This window comes from Ictalurus furcatus, chromosome 13 (genome assembly GCF_023375685.1).
Source record: "Ictalurus furcatus strain D&B chromosome 13, Billie_1.0, whole genome shotgun sequence".
Taxonomy (NCBI): domain Eukaryota; kingdom Metazoa; phylum Chordata; class Actinopteri; order Siluriformes; family Ictaluridae; genus Ictalurus; species Ictalurus furcatus.
The window spans coordinates 8,305,186-8,321,608 of record NC_071267.1 but is presented as its reverse complement, the minus strand read 5'-3'; the positions used below and the strand labels follow the sequence as shown (position 1 = coordinate 8,321,608).

Below are 16,423 nucleotides of genomic sequence, written 5' to 3'. Positions count from 1 at the left end.
AATATGGATTCCTGAGCCCAAATAATTAAATACAGAAAGAACGTTTATCATAATCGTGCGTTCAACCCTTCTAACACACCATAACAGAGGTGAATTAGTGAATATCAGTTAGAGATTTCTGCATTTCCTAATACAAAATATGTACTAGAGTTGGGGCTCAGTGACTCCACATATAACACTCTCCTTTCTCATATACTTACAAAAACAAAACTGGCGATGTCGAACTAACACTAAACCCATGCAGTATGTCTGCCCAGTCTAAGGCTTCATTTAACACGTGAGTCAGTCCATAAAAATGTGTGCTGGACTCCTGATTATCTGTGGATGCAGAGTTATGAGCCAGTGATGTCCACACCATCTATGAAAGTTGGATGCAGTGGTTGATTGGGAAATTGTTATCAGCAGCTGTGTTCCTTGGCCTCATACAGTGGGAGTATGTTTTGTCCATGGGAGGTTTTTACGTAAAGGCTATTCTCATTAAGAAACACAGATTAATTAGTACTTCTCATGCGATCAGCATGGGATGTGTACATGTATAGACACCTAAAACAGAGTTTCAGTAAGTGTGTGGAACCATAATAGCAACTATTCAGGAATTAAATCTCACACAATCTCATGCATTGAAATAGCTAGCCCCATTTAGTGGCTTTTAAAGAATGGGTCAAGCTAAGTTAATGAAGACAGTAGCCAATGACAAGATATTATTGCAAGAAAAGAAATTTAATTAGCTTTCTTTTTGGTAAAAAAAAAAAAAAAAAAAAAAGCAACACTGAAAGCAATTACACATGCACTTATCATCTGCAGAAAACATATGGATGGTTAAAACATCACCTTGCAAATAAATTATGTGCATCATCTGAAACCGCATGGAGACTTCATTAAAAATAGTTATTGGGAAATAGTATCAGGGTGCACCCACACCATCACCACCAAGAAGTAGCGCTGTTGCAGTTCTGATGGTGAACAACAACCATTTTGTTTTTGTCTTTAAGCAGTCAAGCTGGCTCTGGAGAAACAGGACCATTTCTTTCCTTGTCATAACAAAGTCTCTGGTCTGAGCCAGAGGTTTCTTTCTTTCTTTCTTTCTTTCTTTTTTTTTTAAACCAGAGTCTCTCCAACAGCTGCATTGAATTATGCGTTGTGAACACTGGGAACCTTCCACCCACTGCTCCTCCAGGGTCCTTCTGACCAGAACAGACCGAGTTCGAGATTCAAGCACAGTCCCAGCATGCCGATTCAGGTCATTTGTAGCATTTATTGACCCGACAGAAGCAAAGCATTAGGTTTATGATGTGACAATTAAGATCGTCAGGTTTTTTTTTAGTAGGATTAATTTATTTCACCAAAATGACAAGCCAAGTAATGGCTCTCTCTGCCATGAATGGAGGCCCTGGCTAGCAACGGCTGGCTTTGGAGGTAGTTCTTGGGGAGAATGCCATGTTTAACCTCTAAAAAGCGTGGAGAAGTGTTTCCCTAGGCTACAGTCCAAAGGACAACCAGGCCTAAGCGCATTCCGGCCAGCACTTACTCACTGCTTTATATTTTCATTTAGCACAACAAAGATGAACTCTTTAAAATGCACAAGCACACACGCACATACACACTGAGAGAGACGTCGGCCAAAGTATATTTCATCCACAAGCAAACTTCACTTTTCCATAAATTAAAACTGCTGCCTATGATTTGTGGAATGAATTATTTGCACAAAATTATTTAAACTAATTAAAAACATCCTAAAGCCTCACTTTGGCAAAATAAGAAGGTTATTGATAAAATAAGAAATGAAAAACAGGAAACTGACTGAACATGTCAAGTACATGTTTGCCAAGTTCAGTCCAGCTGTTTTTCCACAGAACATTTACCACTGTTGTAGCAACAATTTCATATTTAGAGCACTTTAGAAGCAATAAAGCCGGTATTGTGTCAAAGGTACGCTTGTTAAATGTAGCAGTTAATTTGTCTGTGTTTAGATCTCAGGTAACTGGAGTAATCTGTGGCTTGGCCATCAATAATAAATCAATGGCATTAGCCAGTTAGAATACGGATTAGAATACAGATCCGTCATTAATGATTAACTGCACAGGAAGAAATGAATAATGCAATATTAACTTTCTAGTAACTACTTTTAACTGACTAGAAACTCTGATTAACAAATTAGTAAGTAATAGCACACAGATGAATGCGGTAGTTCACTATTAGCTAATTAATAACTAATAATTCTTTCATGCCACCCGGAGAACTACTAAGAAACTATATACAGCTTCATAATTAATGCGAAACTGCTACTGTTAACGAATAGACTGAATGGATTGTTTACATAATCAATAGGTAATAATCAAATAATCAAAATCAATATTTAGGTCTATAAAAGAGGTCGACTTGTAACTCGGGCCACATCATATTCTATCCATCACAAACTGAACAGAACTAAACTCAAATAACTGAGGACTGAACAGAACCAAACAACTAAATCAACAAAGGCAGCAATACAGACGGACCAGTCCACTTTAGCCACACAGGGGGGAAACACTACAAACTTCAAAGTATAACATTAAAGACAAGGCCAGAATAATTGAAATAAAGATAGAAACAGATAACTAAAAAAAATAAAGAAAGAAATACATAATTATGAATTAGTAAGTAAAGTAAACGAACACAAAACATCTCACTTTCCCCACAGCCAATCTGCCTCTTGGTACCGGCAAGCTGAACTAAAAATAGCAGTGAATGAGGCGTGTTGGCCTTTAATGCGCACGACCCCATCGGAGATTCCGCAAGGCAACTATACTAGGGATGCACCGAATGTTCGGCACCCGAAATTATTCGGCCGAAAATAGCAAAAAAAGCACTTTCGGTGTTCGGTGAAAAGGCTGAATAAATTTGACCGAACAATGACGTGTTTGATGATGCGACAAAATAGCCTAGCAACCAGAGTGAGATGCGCGAATAATGTCACGACCTCGATGAGGGGGCGCGCACATGCACGGGCTACGTGCACGAGTTACGTGCTCTTTGGATGTTTACTGTGGACACGTGCATTTGTTTTGTTTCTGTTCCGGAGTATTCTGTCACGTCGTGAGACGTAAGGGAGTAGAGTACGGAAGCAGGTAAAGACGTATTTATTTAAGGGCAGGCAGACAAATCGTAATCCAAAAAACTTAGTCAAGACAGGCAAAGGGTTATCGGGCGATCGGCAAACAGGCATAAACGGGGCAAAGCAGGAATCAAAGTCGTGGTCACAGAAAACAGGGTCAAAACACAAAACAAGAAACATGGACTAGTACTATGGACTGGGAGCGGAAAAACCAGCGGGGACTAAATGAACTAATCTATAGTTTAAACTAACTAAATCTATCAAGGAACATAACATTAACAACGTATCTAACTATACTATATCCACTATAATACTCCGCGAGGTGTACAGGGACGCGAGCGGTGTATATCCCCAATATAATCAGCCGTATAGAACCCAATAGAACCATTTTTTGCACTCGTCAATGCACTTTTTAATGCACTTTTTAGTTGTAGGCTACAGAGTGTTCCATTCTTTCAGCAGTCAGTTATAGGCCTAACATCGGCTATTCAAGGGGGGCTCAAAGATGACCGCATACAAATATTTTTATTTTACTCATTTATTTATTTAAAGTTATATTGTGCCTTGTTGGTAGCCTATGCCTGCTGGAATGAAAAAAAATGTTCAGTGTTAAATAAATATTTAGAAATTGTAGTTTTTGTAATTGATTTTTTTCTTTGAAAAGCAAGACAAAATAGTAAAAAGCATATTTTTATGCAGTGGTGAAAAGAATGGCAAAATAAATGGAAAAAACGCGAAAAAACGTGTTCGGTATTCGGCCTTCGGCCAAGTTCTTCATTATATTTGGTTTCGGCTTTGGCCAAGAATTTTCATTTCGGTGCATCCCTAGTTCAAAGGCATGACGGAAAATTGACCGCAGGAGTAAGGTCCCGAAATGTGCATTTAAAAAGCCATTTCTTTACAATGATCCATAGTTAGTAAATAGTTCTCTAGGAGGAATGATAAAATGTACGAATTATTAACAGCTTACCCAAATCATAAGTCTGCTATTACCTATTGATTATGTAAACAATCTAGTTTATTTGTTAACAGTAGTGGTTTCTCATTAATTATGAAACTGTATATAGTTTCTTAGTACTTCTCAGGGAGGCATGAAAGAATTAGTAGTTATGAATATAGTTTCTTAATACATTTACATGTATGGCATTTGGCAGATGCCCTTATCCAGAGGGATTTACAGAAGTATCAATAAATACATCCCAATACTGGTTCACTGGGTCACAGTCTAAAAATACCATCACTTTTAAAACTCTGTTGAGAGGTAATATAGAAAGAAAAGACAGATTTTTTTTTTCCATTTTTTAATGAAAAGTGCTAATTTAAGTATTTTAGGAAGAGGTAGGTCTTTATATGTGGTTTGAAGGCAGCCAGTGACTCAGCTGTTCAGACATCTAGGAGAAGTTCATTCCACCATCTAGGTGCCAGAACAGAGAAGAGTCTTGATGCATGCCTTCCTTGTACCCTGAGAGATGGTGGGACCAGTCGAGCGGTGCTAGAGGATCGGAGGGAGTGTGGTGCAGTGTGGGGTGATAAGTGATTTGAGGTGTAAGTGGGTGCTGGTCCATTTTTGGCTTTGTAGGCAAGCATCAGTGTTTTAAATCGGATGTGGGCAGCTACAGGAAGCCAGTGGAGGGAGCGTAGCAATGGGGTGGTGTGGGAGAAGTTACGAAGGTTGAAAACAAATCATGCAGCTGAATTTTGGATCAGTTGCAGAGGTCGAATGGAAGGAAGGCCAGAGGAAGACCTGCCAGGAGTCAGTTGCAGCAGTCCAGTCTCGAGATGACAAGAGACTGAACCAGCATCTGAGTGGCCTGTATGGATAGAAATGGTCGCATTCTTCTGATGTTGTAAAGAAGAAATCGACATGAGTGTGTCAGATTAGCAATGTGAGAGGAAAAGGACAGTTGATTGTCCATGGTTACCCCAAGGTTGTGTGCAGTAACAGAAGTTCTCCGGCAGGCATGAAAGAAATAGCAGTTATTAATAGTTTCTTAGTAGTTCTCTGGGAGGCATGAGAGAAATAGTAGTTATTGATTAGCTAATAGTGAATTAGCATACATCTGTGTGCTATTACTTACTAATTTGTTAATCAGAGTTTCTATTCAGTTAATAGTAGTTACTAAAATGTTAATATTGCGTTATTCATTTCTTCCTGTGTAGTTAATCATTAATGACGGATCTGTATTCTAAAGTGTTATCGACGTTAGCAGCAGATCCTTTAAGTCCTGTAAGTTGCGAGGTGGGGGTTCCATGAATTCGACTTGTTTGTCCAGCACACCCTACAGATGAACGATTGGACTGAGATCTAGGAATTTGGAGGCCAAGTCAACAACTTGAACTCTTTGTCACGTTCCTCAAATCATTCCTGAACTATTTTTGGGCACCCATGACCCTGCCACCAGTTGTCCTTCCTTGGACCACTTTGGTAGGTACTAACCACTGTCTAACCAGTCGTCTAGCCATCACAATTTGGCCCTTGTCAAAGTCACTCAGATCCTAACGTTTGCTCATTTTTCCTGCTTCAAACACGTCAACTTTGAGAACTGACTGTTCACTTGCTTCCTAATATATCCCACCACTTGACAAGTGCCATTTTAACGAGATAATCAATGTTATTCACTTCACCTGGCATTGGTTTTAATGTTATGTGTGTAGGTGTACACTTTGCTATTAGTGTTTTTCTAAAGAAGAAGAGATTGCTCACTAAATCCTACCTCTACCAAAATACTAGCATGGCTAACTATGTTAATACTGGCAAGCAGATATCATGATGATTTCTGATGTAGCTAACAGACGTTAGGCGAGTGTTAGCTTAGCATTGAATAGCCACCCAAAATAGACTTTGGACTTTGGTAGCTTCTTGTTAGCTTCGGTCATGGTTTTGCATCTGACAGAATCAGTACAGACAACATTCTGAGAAACCACAGCACCAAATATTCACTTTGTATACTGCACACAGGTAACTGACTAGCTTTCATTCACTACTAGCACTGACAAATTAGTACACAGACCAAACACGTCACAAAACCTTATCGTACAGTATAAGAGTTGATAAGAATGAAACTTTAAAGCCTTTTTTTCTGAATTAAATCTTTGAACATCCATATATGCACTCACAATCTGACATGCTGCATGCTTTTTTTGACCTCATTGACTAGCCATAATGATTGCAGCGTCATAGCGCATTATATAGAAAAAGATTTGAAACTGCATCCACCTGCACTGACTGGAAAACAGGAAAGAGGCACTACACCCAGTTGTGTGCCAAGCATTTCAGGGATGTAATAAAGTGGGGAGACAGTGAAAAGGAAAGCATCACATGAGCACAGATGGTCTAAGAAATAATTGCAGGTATGAGAGAGATTACTTTTTTTTCTTTTTTTTTTTATTATGATTACATATAGTCTCTGGCGTGCCATCACAGTATCTCTACAGAACAGCGTGTTTGTCCATTCCTGAGCCAAATCACTAAAAACACAGTAGTCCTACCAAACAATGTAGAACTACCATAGCAGTCTTACATATGTAATAATAATAATAATAATAATAATAATAATAATAATAATAATAATAATAATAAGTTTCTTTTTATAATGCCTTTCTAGAAACCCAAGGTCACGTTACAATTAGAAAGCAGACACAAATAACACAACACAAAAAACTCAACCAAAGCGGATTGCGAAGGGACTGTGGAATAGAGCTCCAAAGTGAAGGGGCAGCTGTACAGAAAGCCTTACCACTGAGTAGGGTCAGCTTTTAACGTGAAATGAACAATAGGCCAGAAACAGATGACCTGAGAAAGCATGATGGAGTGTAGGGACGGACGAGATCAGCAATGTATGAGGGGGCTAGACCACTTAAGGCTTTGAAAGTGATAAGGAGAACTTTGTATTGGATATGATATGAAACAGGTAACCAGTGTAACCTGCGCAGGACAGCAGTGATATGTGATGATTTCTTACAGTGAGAGAGAACTCTGGCTGTAAAAATCTCTGGTTCAATTTGGGCCAATAAAAAAATTTGATTAATCACTATTAACCATTAATTAAAAAAAAAAAAACTAACTAAATATTATGATTCATCATGAACAATTATTTTAACAGTCTGGCTGCCTATGTTTATTTATTTCATTTATTTTCACATTCTACACACATTAGAAACATAAATTTGCCTTTTGGCAAATTAGTTTGAAATTATTCTGAAAGCATGCTGTACTCTACAGTTCACTGCCAGTGAAGTATTTCTCTCTTCCACAATCCGTCTGCTTTGGTAGGGGTTTAGCACTTTTTTTTTCCCCAAAAAAATATCATCAAAAATGATCTCCACATATTTTTAAGTCTTTTTCATTGTGTTATTGCAAACAACGTGACCTGCTTGAGCTGTCGTCATGGTGACAAAATGACCCTCGTTCCCAGTCCCTCACATAACTGGTGCCACGGTTCCAGACCAGCAGGTTTCTGGTGCTGTAAGAGAAGCAATCTAAGTGACAGAGAACTTGTTCTTTTGCAGCGCAAAAGCCGAGAACAATTTAAGGTTAGGCACTGAGAGTGGAAAAGCACTAACATGGTCTCTAACATTTAAGAAGATCCCACATTTGCTGCTGTGCTTTATAGGTTGTATAACAGGAAAAGCAGATAATGGAAGATACTGTAGATTTAGAGGCTGTGTATAGTATGTACATATAATCTGTAAACCGTTATGGTATGAACTAACTAAAGTGTATAATTTAGCCAGAACAAACTGGGTCTGTTTATAGAAGATGGAAAAGCATGCTTCTTGCCATTTTTAGCTTGCATTTCCTCAGGACTATCACTTAGTGGCTTAGAATATGTGTGTATGTCTGTGTGTCAAACCCTTCCCTGTAAGTTGTATTACACACACACACATAGACATTGAATGTGTAGGAGAGTTTCCTGGACATGTTCTAAGATGGTTGTCTGTTTCCTGTGTTACAGCTCATTATTTAAAAAAACAACAAAAAAGTACATATTTTACACAAATGCATACTACGCTCACAAAATCTGAGTGTCACTAGTGTCTGTCTTTTACCATACATAACCTGTCAGTAACAATCTGACATTCCTCGATTTTTCCATTAGAAGTTCGCTACCATATGTCCTAAGTGTGCAACTTCAGTATAAGGAGCAGGTGGGCAAAGAGTTGACACATAGAGGGCCTTAAATTTAGACAGGAAACAGATATGCTTTCTTGCTCAGGTCTTGACGGTGGCCCAGATGACAAATTCAAACTCATGCTCCAAACGACTCAAGACTGAACTGTTAATGGAAGCCGACCAGGCCAAACAACAACAACAACACCAACAACATTTTAGCTGAATTGAATTTAAATGTAGAAACACTGCATGTGCCATTCAGCCACGACATTGCACTTTAAAGCCAGAGCAATGCTACACTTGTCATGAGTGCCAAATCAAATAAACCCGTTTTAAAACCAAATAATTAACGTCACTGTCCGAGCTGTAGAACAGCGCTCGACAAAAGAGAGGGCCTTGAATATTGACCACTTGGCTCTGAAGGTCTAGATGGTGTTGGCACCTGTTCTGCTTACACTTTCGTACCGAAACACTTGGAGAAATAAACCCTGTGCAGTGCTATTAAGCTGATGAGCGAGAGCTGCGGCAACATGAAGCAGCCGGGTAAAATTCTTTCAAAGCCTGAGGATGGAAAATCTCTCTTTCACACGCATGCATCTACTCAAATACACAGAATCCAAAGAAAGAAGTCAGTGCAAAAACATTTGAGTAGTGGCAGGACATGCTGCGTGACAGTGCCTGTATGCTTGGCACTTTGAGGTAAGGCTTAAACATTACTAAACCCTCACTGCGCTTTATTTTAACACACCTTCGACAGATTGGTCACCAAATCCATCACGGTGTGAATCTTAGCTGTACCAGCTGTTGCATCAAAGCTGTTAGTCAGCAATTTATATCTGAATTTCCAGTTTACATCGGACACTAAATCTATCTGATCAAAGAGCCATAAGTCTGTTACATTTACTTTGGCATGGTGAGCTTGTTATTCATCTCAGACTTCTCTCTTCCTCTTCCAGCTGCTTTCAAATGCCATTCCAGCAGCAAGCAGGAGAGAAAAGCATACGGTACGGTACGCTTCGTTTCTCTTGTATGACGATGATCAGGCCTCTGTGGTCAATATGAAAAGGAAATTTGTATGCAACGTGAACTACAGATGAACGGGTCGGGTTGTTACAGTGTCATGGTTGGTCATGGTGTATGACTGGATGGTTACTTCACCGATTTTTTTTTTTTCTGGCTAGAAGGCTGTGACTTCACATTCTAGGACTGCCAAGGTATCACTGCTGGGCCCTTTGGGGAGGGAACAGTACATTTTCAATATGGTCCTTTCAAAAACCACTACAAACTGTAGTGCGTGTATAAACAGGGTTATACTGTAAGGTGGCCACCAGTTCATTTACAGTTTATATTGGGGGGATCCATCCATTCATCCATTTTCTGTACCACTTATCCTACACAGGGTCGTTGGGGAGCCTGCAGCCTATCCCAAGGAACTCGGGGCACAACCCCCAACCCTGGAGATACAAGGTAAACGTGCTAACCACTCAGCCACTGTATATGTTTGCATGATAACTCACAGACACATGTTCAATGGCTGATTTATTACACAAAATGAGTAAAGGTTGGAAGGTCTTCGTTGGTTTAAGTGGTTTAATTTCCTCTCACCTTTTAAAAGCATGCTGGTAGGTGGACTTGCTACATTAAATTGCCCCTAGGTTTGAATGTGTGTGCATGATGCCCTAAAATGGACTGTCATGCCATCCAGGGTGTATTCTCGCCTCAGGTCTAGTGTTCCTCCGGCTCCACCATGACCCTGACCAGGATGAAGAGGTTACTGAAGATGAATGAAAGAATGAATGAAAGAATGTTGCATTCTTGCTCTCCCCCTGCGCAGTGAGCTCAGCGAGTGTGTCTGTAGTTGAGTAAAGTGAAGCTGAAAGTTACGAGTGTATTTGTGTTGACGTTATCTTTTTTGGCTGCTGTGTTTCTGAGTGGCACACTGCCGACATTATTATACTGTTACAGTACCCTAACATGTACAAGAGTGATCGTGAGCTTCAAGGAGTTTTAAAGTTACATTACATTCCCTAGGTCCTTGGATTGAAGGTAAAAGACGTACATATCAGCACTGGTTCTCAGAGTGAGTGGGGTCTATGAAGCATAGCCATGGGGTCTGTGATTTTTTAATTAAGTTACAGCGGTGGACATCACAACCCTCTACGTGTAATGTCTCCGACCCTAATGTGTTCTGTCAGTGGAAAGTTCAGGAATAGAAAGCCTTATGGTTCTAATAACTAGAAAAACATTATTGTACAAATGTAATATTTGTTCTGAGGTCCGTGGAATTTATTTTACTTTTAAAGGAGTCTCTGGGAACCCCATTGACAGGTGTTTTTAGTACCTTTTGTTATGGAAGTGCAGTATTATAACTAAGTCTGACCACCTTTTCCAAATAATAAATCAAAACTGAGCATTTCGAGGGGAAAATAAAGAAGCCAACAACTGGCAAAAGCATTGTGAGCAGTGTCTCATGGACTGTGTGTTTCAACACTGACTCCTATTGGCAGGGTTTGCACAACATGGATAAAATATGATATTGTAATTATACCACAAAGCCTGTGATTACATGATGAATTTAAAATAAAATAAACAAAAATCAGTGAAGCTTTAATGTTACCTAGTTAAATATACAAATGGATATAATGTGAATACAGATGACTAACACCAATATTCAGTGGCCTAGATTGAATGAAGCATTTGATGAATTAATTATGCATGTAGCAGTTATGTAGCACTTTGCATATTGCAACAAAGTCTTGCAGCATATTTCATTACCATAGTAACCAATCATATCAACAGAAGCAATATACAGTATTGCGTCATACTGATGGCTTTTGTGTGGGAAAATAAAGCTCTCTCTCTCTGGTGTAAACAAAAAAAAAAAAAGCAGGGGTGGCGGGAGAGGACATCAACAGAAATGTTTAAAGGACTCCCTTCCTTGCTAAAAAAAAAAAAACCCACAAACAATAGACACCATCACAGAAATGATAACGGTTTCCACTACAAATACCATCACAAACCATCAGCTAACCCTTAAAATCCTTAATGGTGTCCACGAGACATAACATGCAACCAACAGATTTCAACAAATTACCAGTAGAGATCTGCAGGGGCTTTTACAGTTTCCACTAAAACCAATACAATTCCCATTAAAACCATTACAAATTCTATGAGTTTCAATTGTTTTGGGGGGTGGTTTTCAGCAGGGATAGCCTATAATTAAAGGTAGAAGACTACAAATGCGAATGGTTGTAAAGTCGATGTAAAATAATAATAATAAGAAGGAGAAGAAGAAGAAGAAGAAGAAGAAGAAGAAGAAGAAGAAGATGACTAGATGTTTGTAGAGGAGGGATAAAAACGTCCAAAGATGAAATTTGCATTGTATAAGAAACCAATAAGCCTCAAAACAAAAAGTGTTTTAAGGGAGATAACGGTGAAGAAGGACTTGTGGGAAATGAAGCATGAGTGATTAATCCACAACCAAACCACTCTCCTTTATCCTATCAGTAAGAATAAACGGGACTGGGTGAGTATGGAGATAACAATGTGGAGATGATCACTCTTTTAAAAGCAGAAGCCTATAAATCTCATTCTGTGTACTGAGACTGAACTCAACCCAAACCATCACCAAACAGCGCGTAATACTGCCCTAATGGCACAATAATGCTGTTTATGCCTATAAAAAGCACCATTTGAGGGGTTTCCCATGTCGTACAGCTGTATTGACGTGGCCTTATTTAGTTTAGAGCTCTAAAATCTGGGAAACTTCTCAGCATGGAAGCATGCAGTTAGCAGCCAAAGTTTCTTTTTATTCAACTCATGAGCACAACTTTTACCTAAAAGCATGAGCTCGAGCTTCTTGCGGTCAACACGGAACCTCTCCTCGGTCCACTCGGGGTCGTGGGGCGCCGCCGCTCCGCCGTGTTGCTCCTCGTCCTCGGAGCCGTGCGGCGGCGGGGAGTCGCTGGAGCTCGGCGCCTCGGGCTGCTGCATGAGCGCGCTCACCGAGCTGCGCCCAGCGGCCATGGTGTCCGCGCGTTTCCCACCGACCCAACGCGGCGCCCACACACACACACACACACACACACCACGACACACACGCGTGCACGCACTGCCCACAAGCGCTCTTCAGGCGTTAACGTCTTGTTGTTCTTCGCGTCGGACGCGGTCCCGTTAAGTTCCCGTGGCGTGAGGAGGAAGACGCGCTCGGCATTGCGCTCGTTCCGCTCCGGTCGGGAGCGCGCTCTTTAACTGCGCTCGCGAGAAGAGCGCCGCCCTTTTGAGAAACTTCTGAGCAGGACAGAAGGGTTGTCTACTGCGCGCGACTCGCACCCTGGCCCAGTGCGACACCCAGTTAACGGAAGGCGAACTGCCTCTTTCTGAGGGGTTCTGCGAGCTGACTCGGAGGAATAACAAATCATCATCATCATTATTAATTCATTTCAATTCAGTTTTATTTGTATAGCACTTTTAACAATGGATATTGTCACAAAGCAGCTTTACAGAATTACAGGCCTATAGATTTCAGGATATAGATTTTACATTTATAAATGTATCCCTAATGAGAAAGCTGTGACGGTGACGTGGCAAGGAAAAACTCCCTGAGAGGACGTGAAGAATCCTCATGGGGTGAAGGTTCAAGGGAACCCATCCTCATCTGGGTGAACCCATCCTCATCTGGGTGACACCCGATCGTGCGATTATAAATAATTGCTTATAAATAATAAATAAAGTTTCCAATTAGAACCAAAAAGATTCCAACCCGATGCCATAGGAGAACCTTTAAAGTTACACAAAGAACCTTTTACTCTCAAGTTCTTTAGAGAAGCATCTATTTATTGGTGTTTTAAAGAACCCAGAAATGGTTCCTTACAGCAGTGCTAAAAGGAACCATGTAATCATTAAAAACAAACAAACAAACAAATAAATAAACACTTAATTAGTGTTTTAAGGAAGGTTCTTAAGTGTGATGCCAGTAGTCACATTTTCCAGTCCCATAAAGTCTCACTTTAACCTGTTAAGGGATGATGATACATTGAAGAACCAATAAACTGCACTGGAGTAAAGTTGGTTTGTCGTTGGACGTTCGATATTCGCGGATATGCGGAAATTAAGGGACCGTCTCTAAAGTTACATACGACATTGTTATACACGTTTCTAACTTCAATAGCATTTGAAGGGAATGACTTACAGTCATATAACCAACTGTAAAGTGTTCCTCTAGGTGTCAGGTATGAGACACACCTTTTAGATTTCTGATATTTATCAAAATAAACTATTAAATCATATGTAAATATTGCCATGCATTTCATTACTGCATGGGCTCATACACAAAATATACCATAATTTAAAGCTCAATAGTATTTGAAGGGAATGATGTACAGTCACACAACCAACTGTACAGTGTTCATCTAGGTGTCAGGTATCACGCACACCTTTTAGATTTTTGATATTTAACCTTACAATGCATGAACCAAATAAACCTTCACGAATGCACAAAGGGTGTGTGTGTGTGAGTGTGTGTGTGTATGAATAGCATTTATATATATATATATATATATATATATATATATATATATATATATATACACACACATACATATATATACATACATACATACATACATATATATATATATATATATATATATATATATATATATATATATATATATATATATATATATATATATATATATAATTTAATTAATAGGACATCTATGTTTTGAAGAAAACCATTCAATCCAGTACGGGTCATTTTGATCCCCTTTATGCATTCGTGAAGGTTTTTTTGGTTCATGCATTGTAAGGTTAAATATCAAAAATCTAAAAGGTGTGCATCATACCTGACACCTAGATGAACACTTTACAGTTGGTTGTGTGACTGTACATCATTCCCTTCAAATGCTATTGAGCTTTAAATAATAGCATATTTTGTGTATGAGCCCATTCTGTAGAGACATTCATGTCTAATTTATATATGATTTAATAGCTCATTTTGATAAATATAAAAACATCTAATAGGTGTGCTTCATACCTGACACCTAGATGAACACTTTACAGTTGTTTGTGTGACTGTAAGTCATTCCCTTCAAATGCTATTGAAGTTAGAAACGTGACAATGTCGTATGTAACTTTAGAGACGGTCCCTTAATTTCCGCATATCCGCGAATATCGAACGTCCAAAGACAAACAAACTTTACTCCAGTATAAACTGAAGAGCCTATAATGACATAAACATAAACAACTTCTTTAATCTCCAGAGAACCATACAGCTCAGCTCAAGAAGCCAGTGAAAAATGGTTCTTGACAAGAAGGTGGTTCTGAAATGCCGAACCTATGGTGCTGTAACAAACCACTGAAGAACCTTTATTTTTAAGAGTGTATAACTGTATACTACATGGTCAAAAAGTGCAATTGTGTAACCAGGAAGTGCATTATTATGATTATGATTATTAGGCACAGCTCGTAGCGGTGCTGCCTCGCAGTTTCATGGACTTTTACATGTTGTCCCTAGCTGTGAATGTGTGCATGCTCGCCTGCCATGGACTGCTGTACCATCCATGGTGTAACTAAGTGCATACTTGCCTCACACCTATTACCATTATAGGCTCCAAATCCACTCCAACCAAAGGATAAAGCGATTACTGAAGATGAATGAATAAACCATACTGTATGGCCAAAGGTTTGTGGGCACCAGACCATCACAGCTGAATGTAAACCTTCCCCAAACAGTTGCCACAATTTTGGGAGCACAGAATTGTATAGGATGTCTCTATATGCTGTGGCATTACAATTTCCATTCACTGGAACTAAGAGGCCCAAACCTGATCCAATATGAACATGTGCCTGTGCACAAAAAGACATGATGTGCCAAATTTGGACTGGAAGATCTCAAGTGTCCTTCACAGATCCCTGACCTCAACCCCACTGAACACCTTTGGGATGAACTGGAACTGAATTAACCCCAGGATTCCTCACCCAATATCAGTGCCTGACCTCACTAATGCTTTTGTGGCTGAATGAGCACCAATATCCATGTTCCAAAATCTAGTGGAGAAGTGTGGAGGTTATTATAACAGTAAAGGGGGACTAAATCTGGAATGGGATGTTCAACAAGCACCCGTGGCTGTGTTGGTCAAGTGTCCAAATAATTTTGGTCATATAGTGTATAGGCCTTGGTCGTAATTTATATTATAATAAGGCTTCCCTCCACCCTCCATCATTATAGTTAGCAGGACAATCCTGACATTTATGGAGAAGTCACAAATTTCACAAATGGTTGTAAGATTTTTTACATGTAATTAACCTGTGTGAATGAGCGCATTTCAACATGTTATGCCATGAAATTAGTATTTGACATTACGTGAAAAATGTGATCACGTAATGAAGAGTTATTCATGTCAGAAAATCCCATCTATGTAATGAAACCACACACCATACATGCAAAATATTAACATCTGAATACAGACAGGGGTCCTACATGAATAAAGCTCACACCAAGTGAAATGTAACACTTGACTTGTCTAAAAGCTACTTGTGTAAATTTCACAGGCTTCACATAGCCTAAAAGATTTGCCATAACCATAATATGATTTAGATTTATAATGAAGGTTTACCTATTTGTTATTTGGCAACATTTCAAATAGATACATTGGAACAAAAATAACTCACACAAACTATAATATACAACAGATTAGATCTGATTCATATACAATTAGATAATCACATTTTTTATTTGTCCCAAATTATTTAAAAAAAAAAAAAGCTTAAAAAAACCGACAATTTTTATAACTGACATTAATGAATATGACAAACACAAGCTGCGCCTCATAGATACACAAAAATGAACATGCTGCAACAAACAGAGAAATACTGACATCTCTCGGTGTGCTATGGTAAAAGATTATTGCTTTAATAACAATATGAGTGCTGAAATAAAATGAATGAGACAGAAACACCCCTAGCATAAGAGAAGAAACCAAATCCTGAAGACTGAGAATTTCATGGCATATGCTGGTGTATATAATTAGTCAGTATACTCATTTATTTAATTTATTAGTTCATCTATAGTAATAACTTCATCCTTATCAGGGTGGAAGTGCCTCCGGAGCCTATCCCAGAAACACTGGCCAATCCACCTACCTGTATGCTTATTAGAGGTGGGAGGAAAGTATAGAATACAGAGGAAACCCACACAGACAAAAGGAGAACAT

At 39.1% G+C, this 16,423-nt stretch overlaps 1 protein-coding gene across 2 annotated transcripts in view; it reads right to left on the bottom strand.

Moving 5' to 3' along the window:
* bicc1b (BicC family RNA binding protein 1b) overlaps positions 1-12,578 on the bottom strand; it is a 76,692-nt gene extending 64,114 nt beyond the window's left edge. The window contains exon 1 of one of the 2 annotated variants that reach the window (XM_053639113.1): positions 12,044-12,578. In XM_053639113.1, coding sequence (XP_053495088.1) covers positions 12,044-12,233 — 190 coding nt within the window. In that variant the 5' untranslated portion in view covers positions 12,234-12,578. The remainder of the gene's footprint in view (positions 1-12,043) is intronic. The other variant, XM_053639114.1, reaches the window with a different exon arrangement.
* Between the last annotated feature and the right edge of the window lie 3,845 nt (positions 12,579-16,423).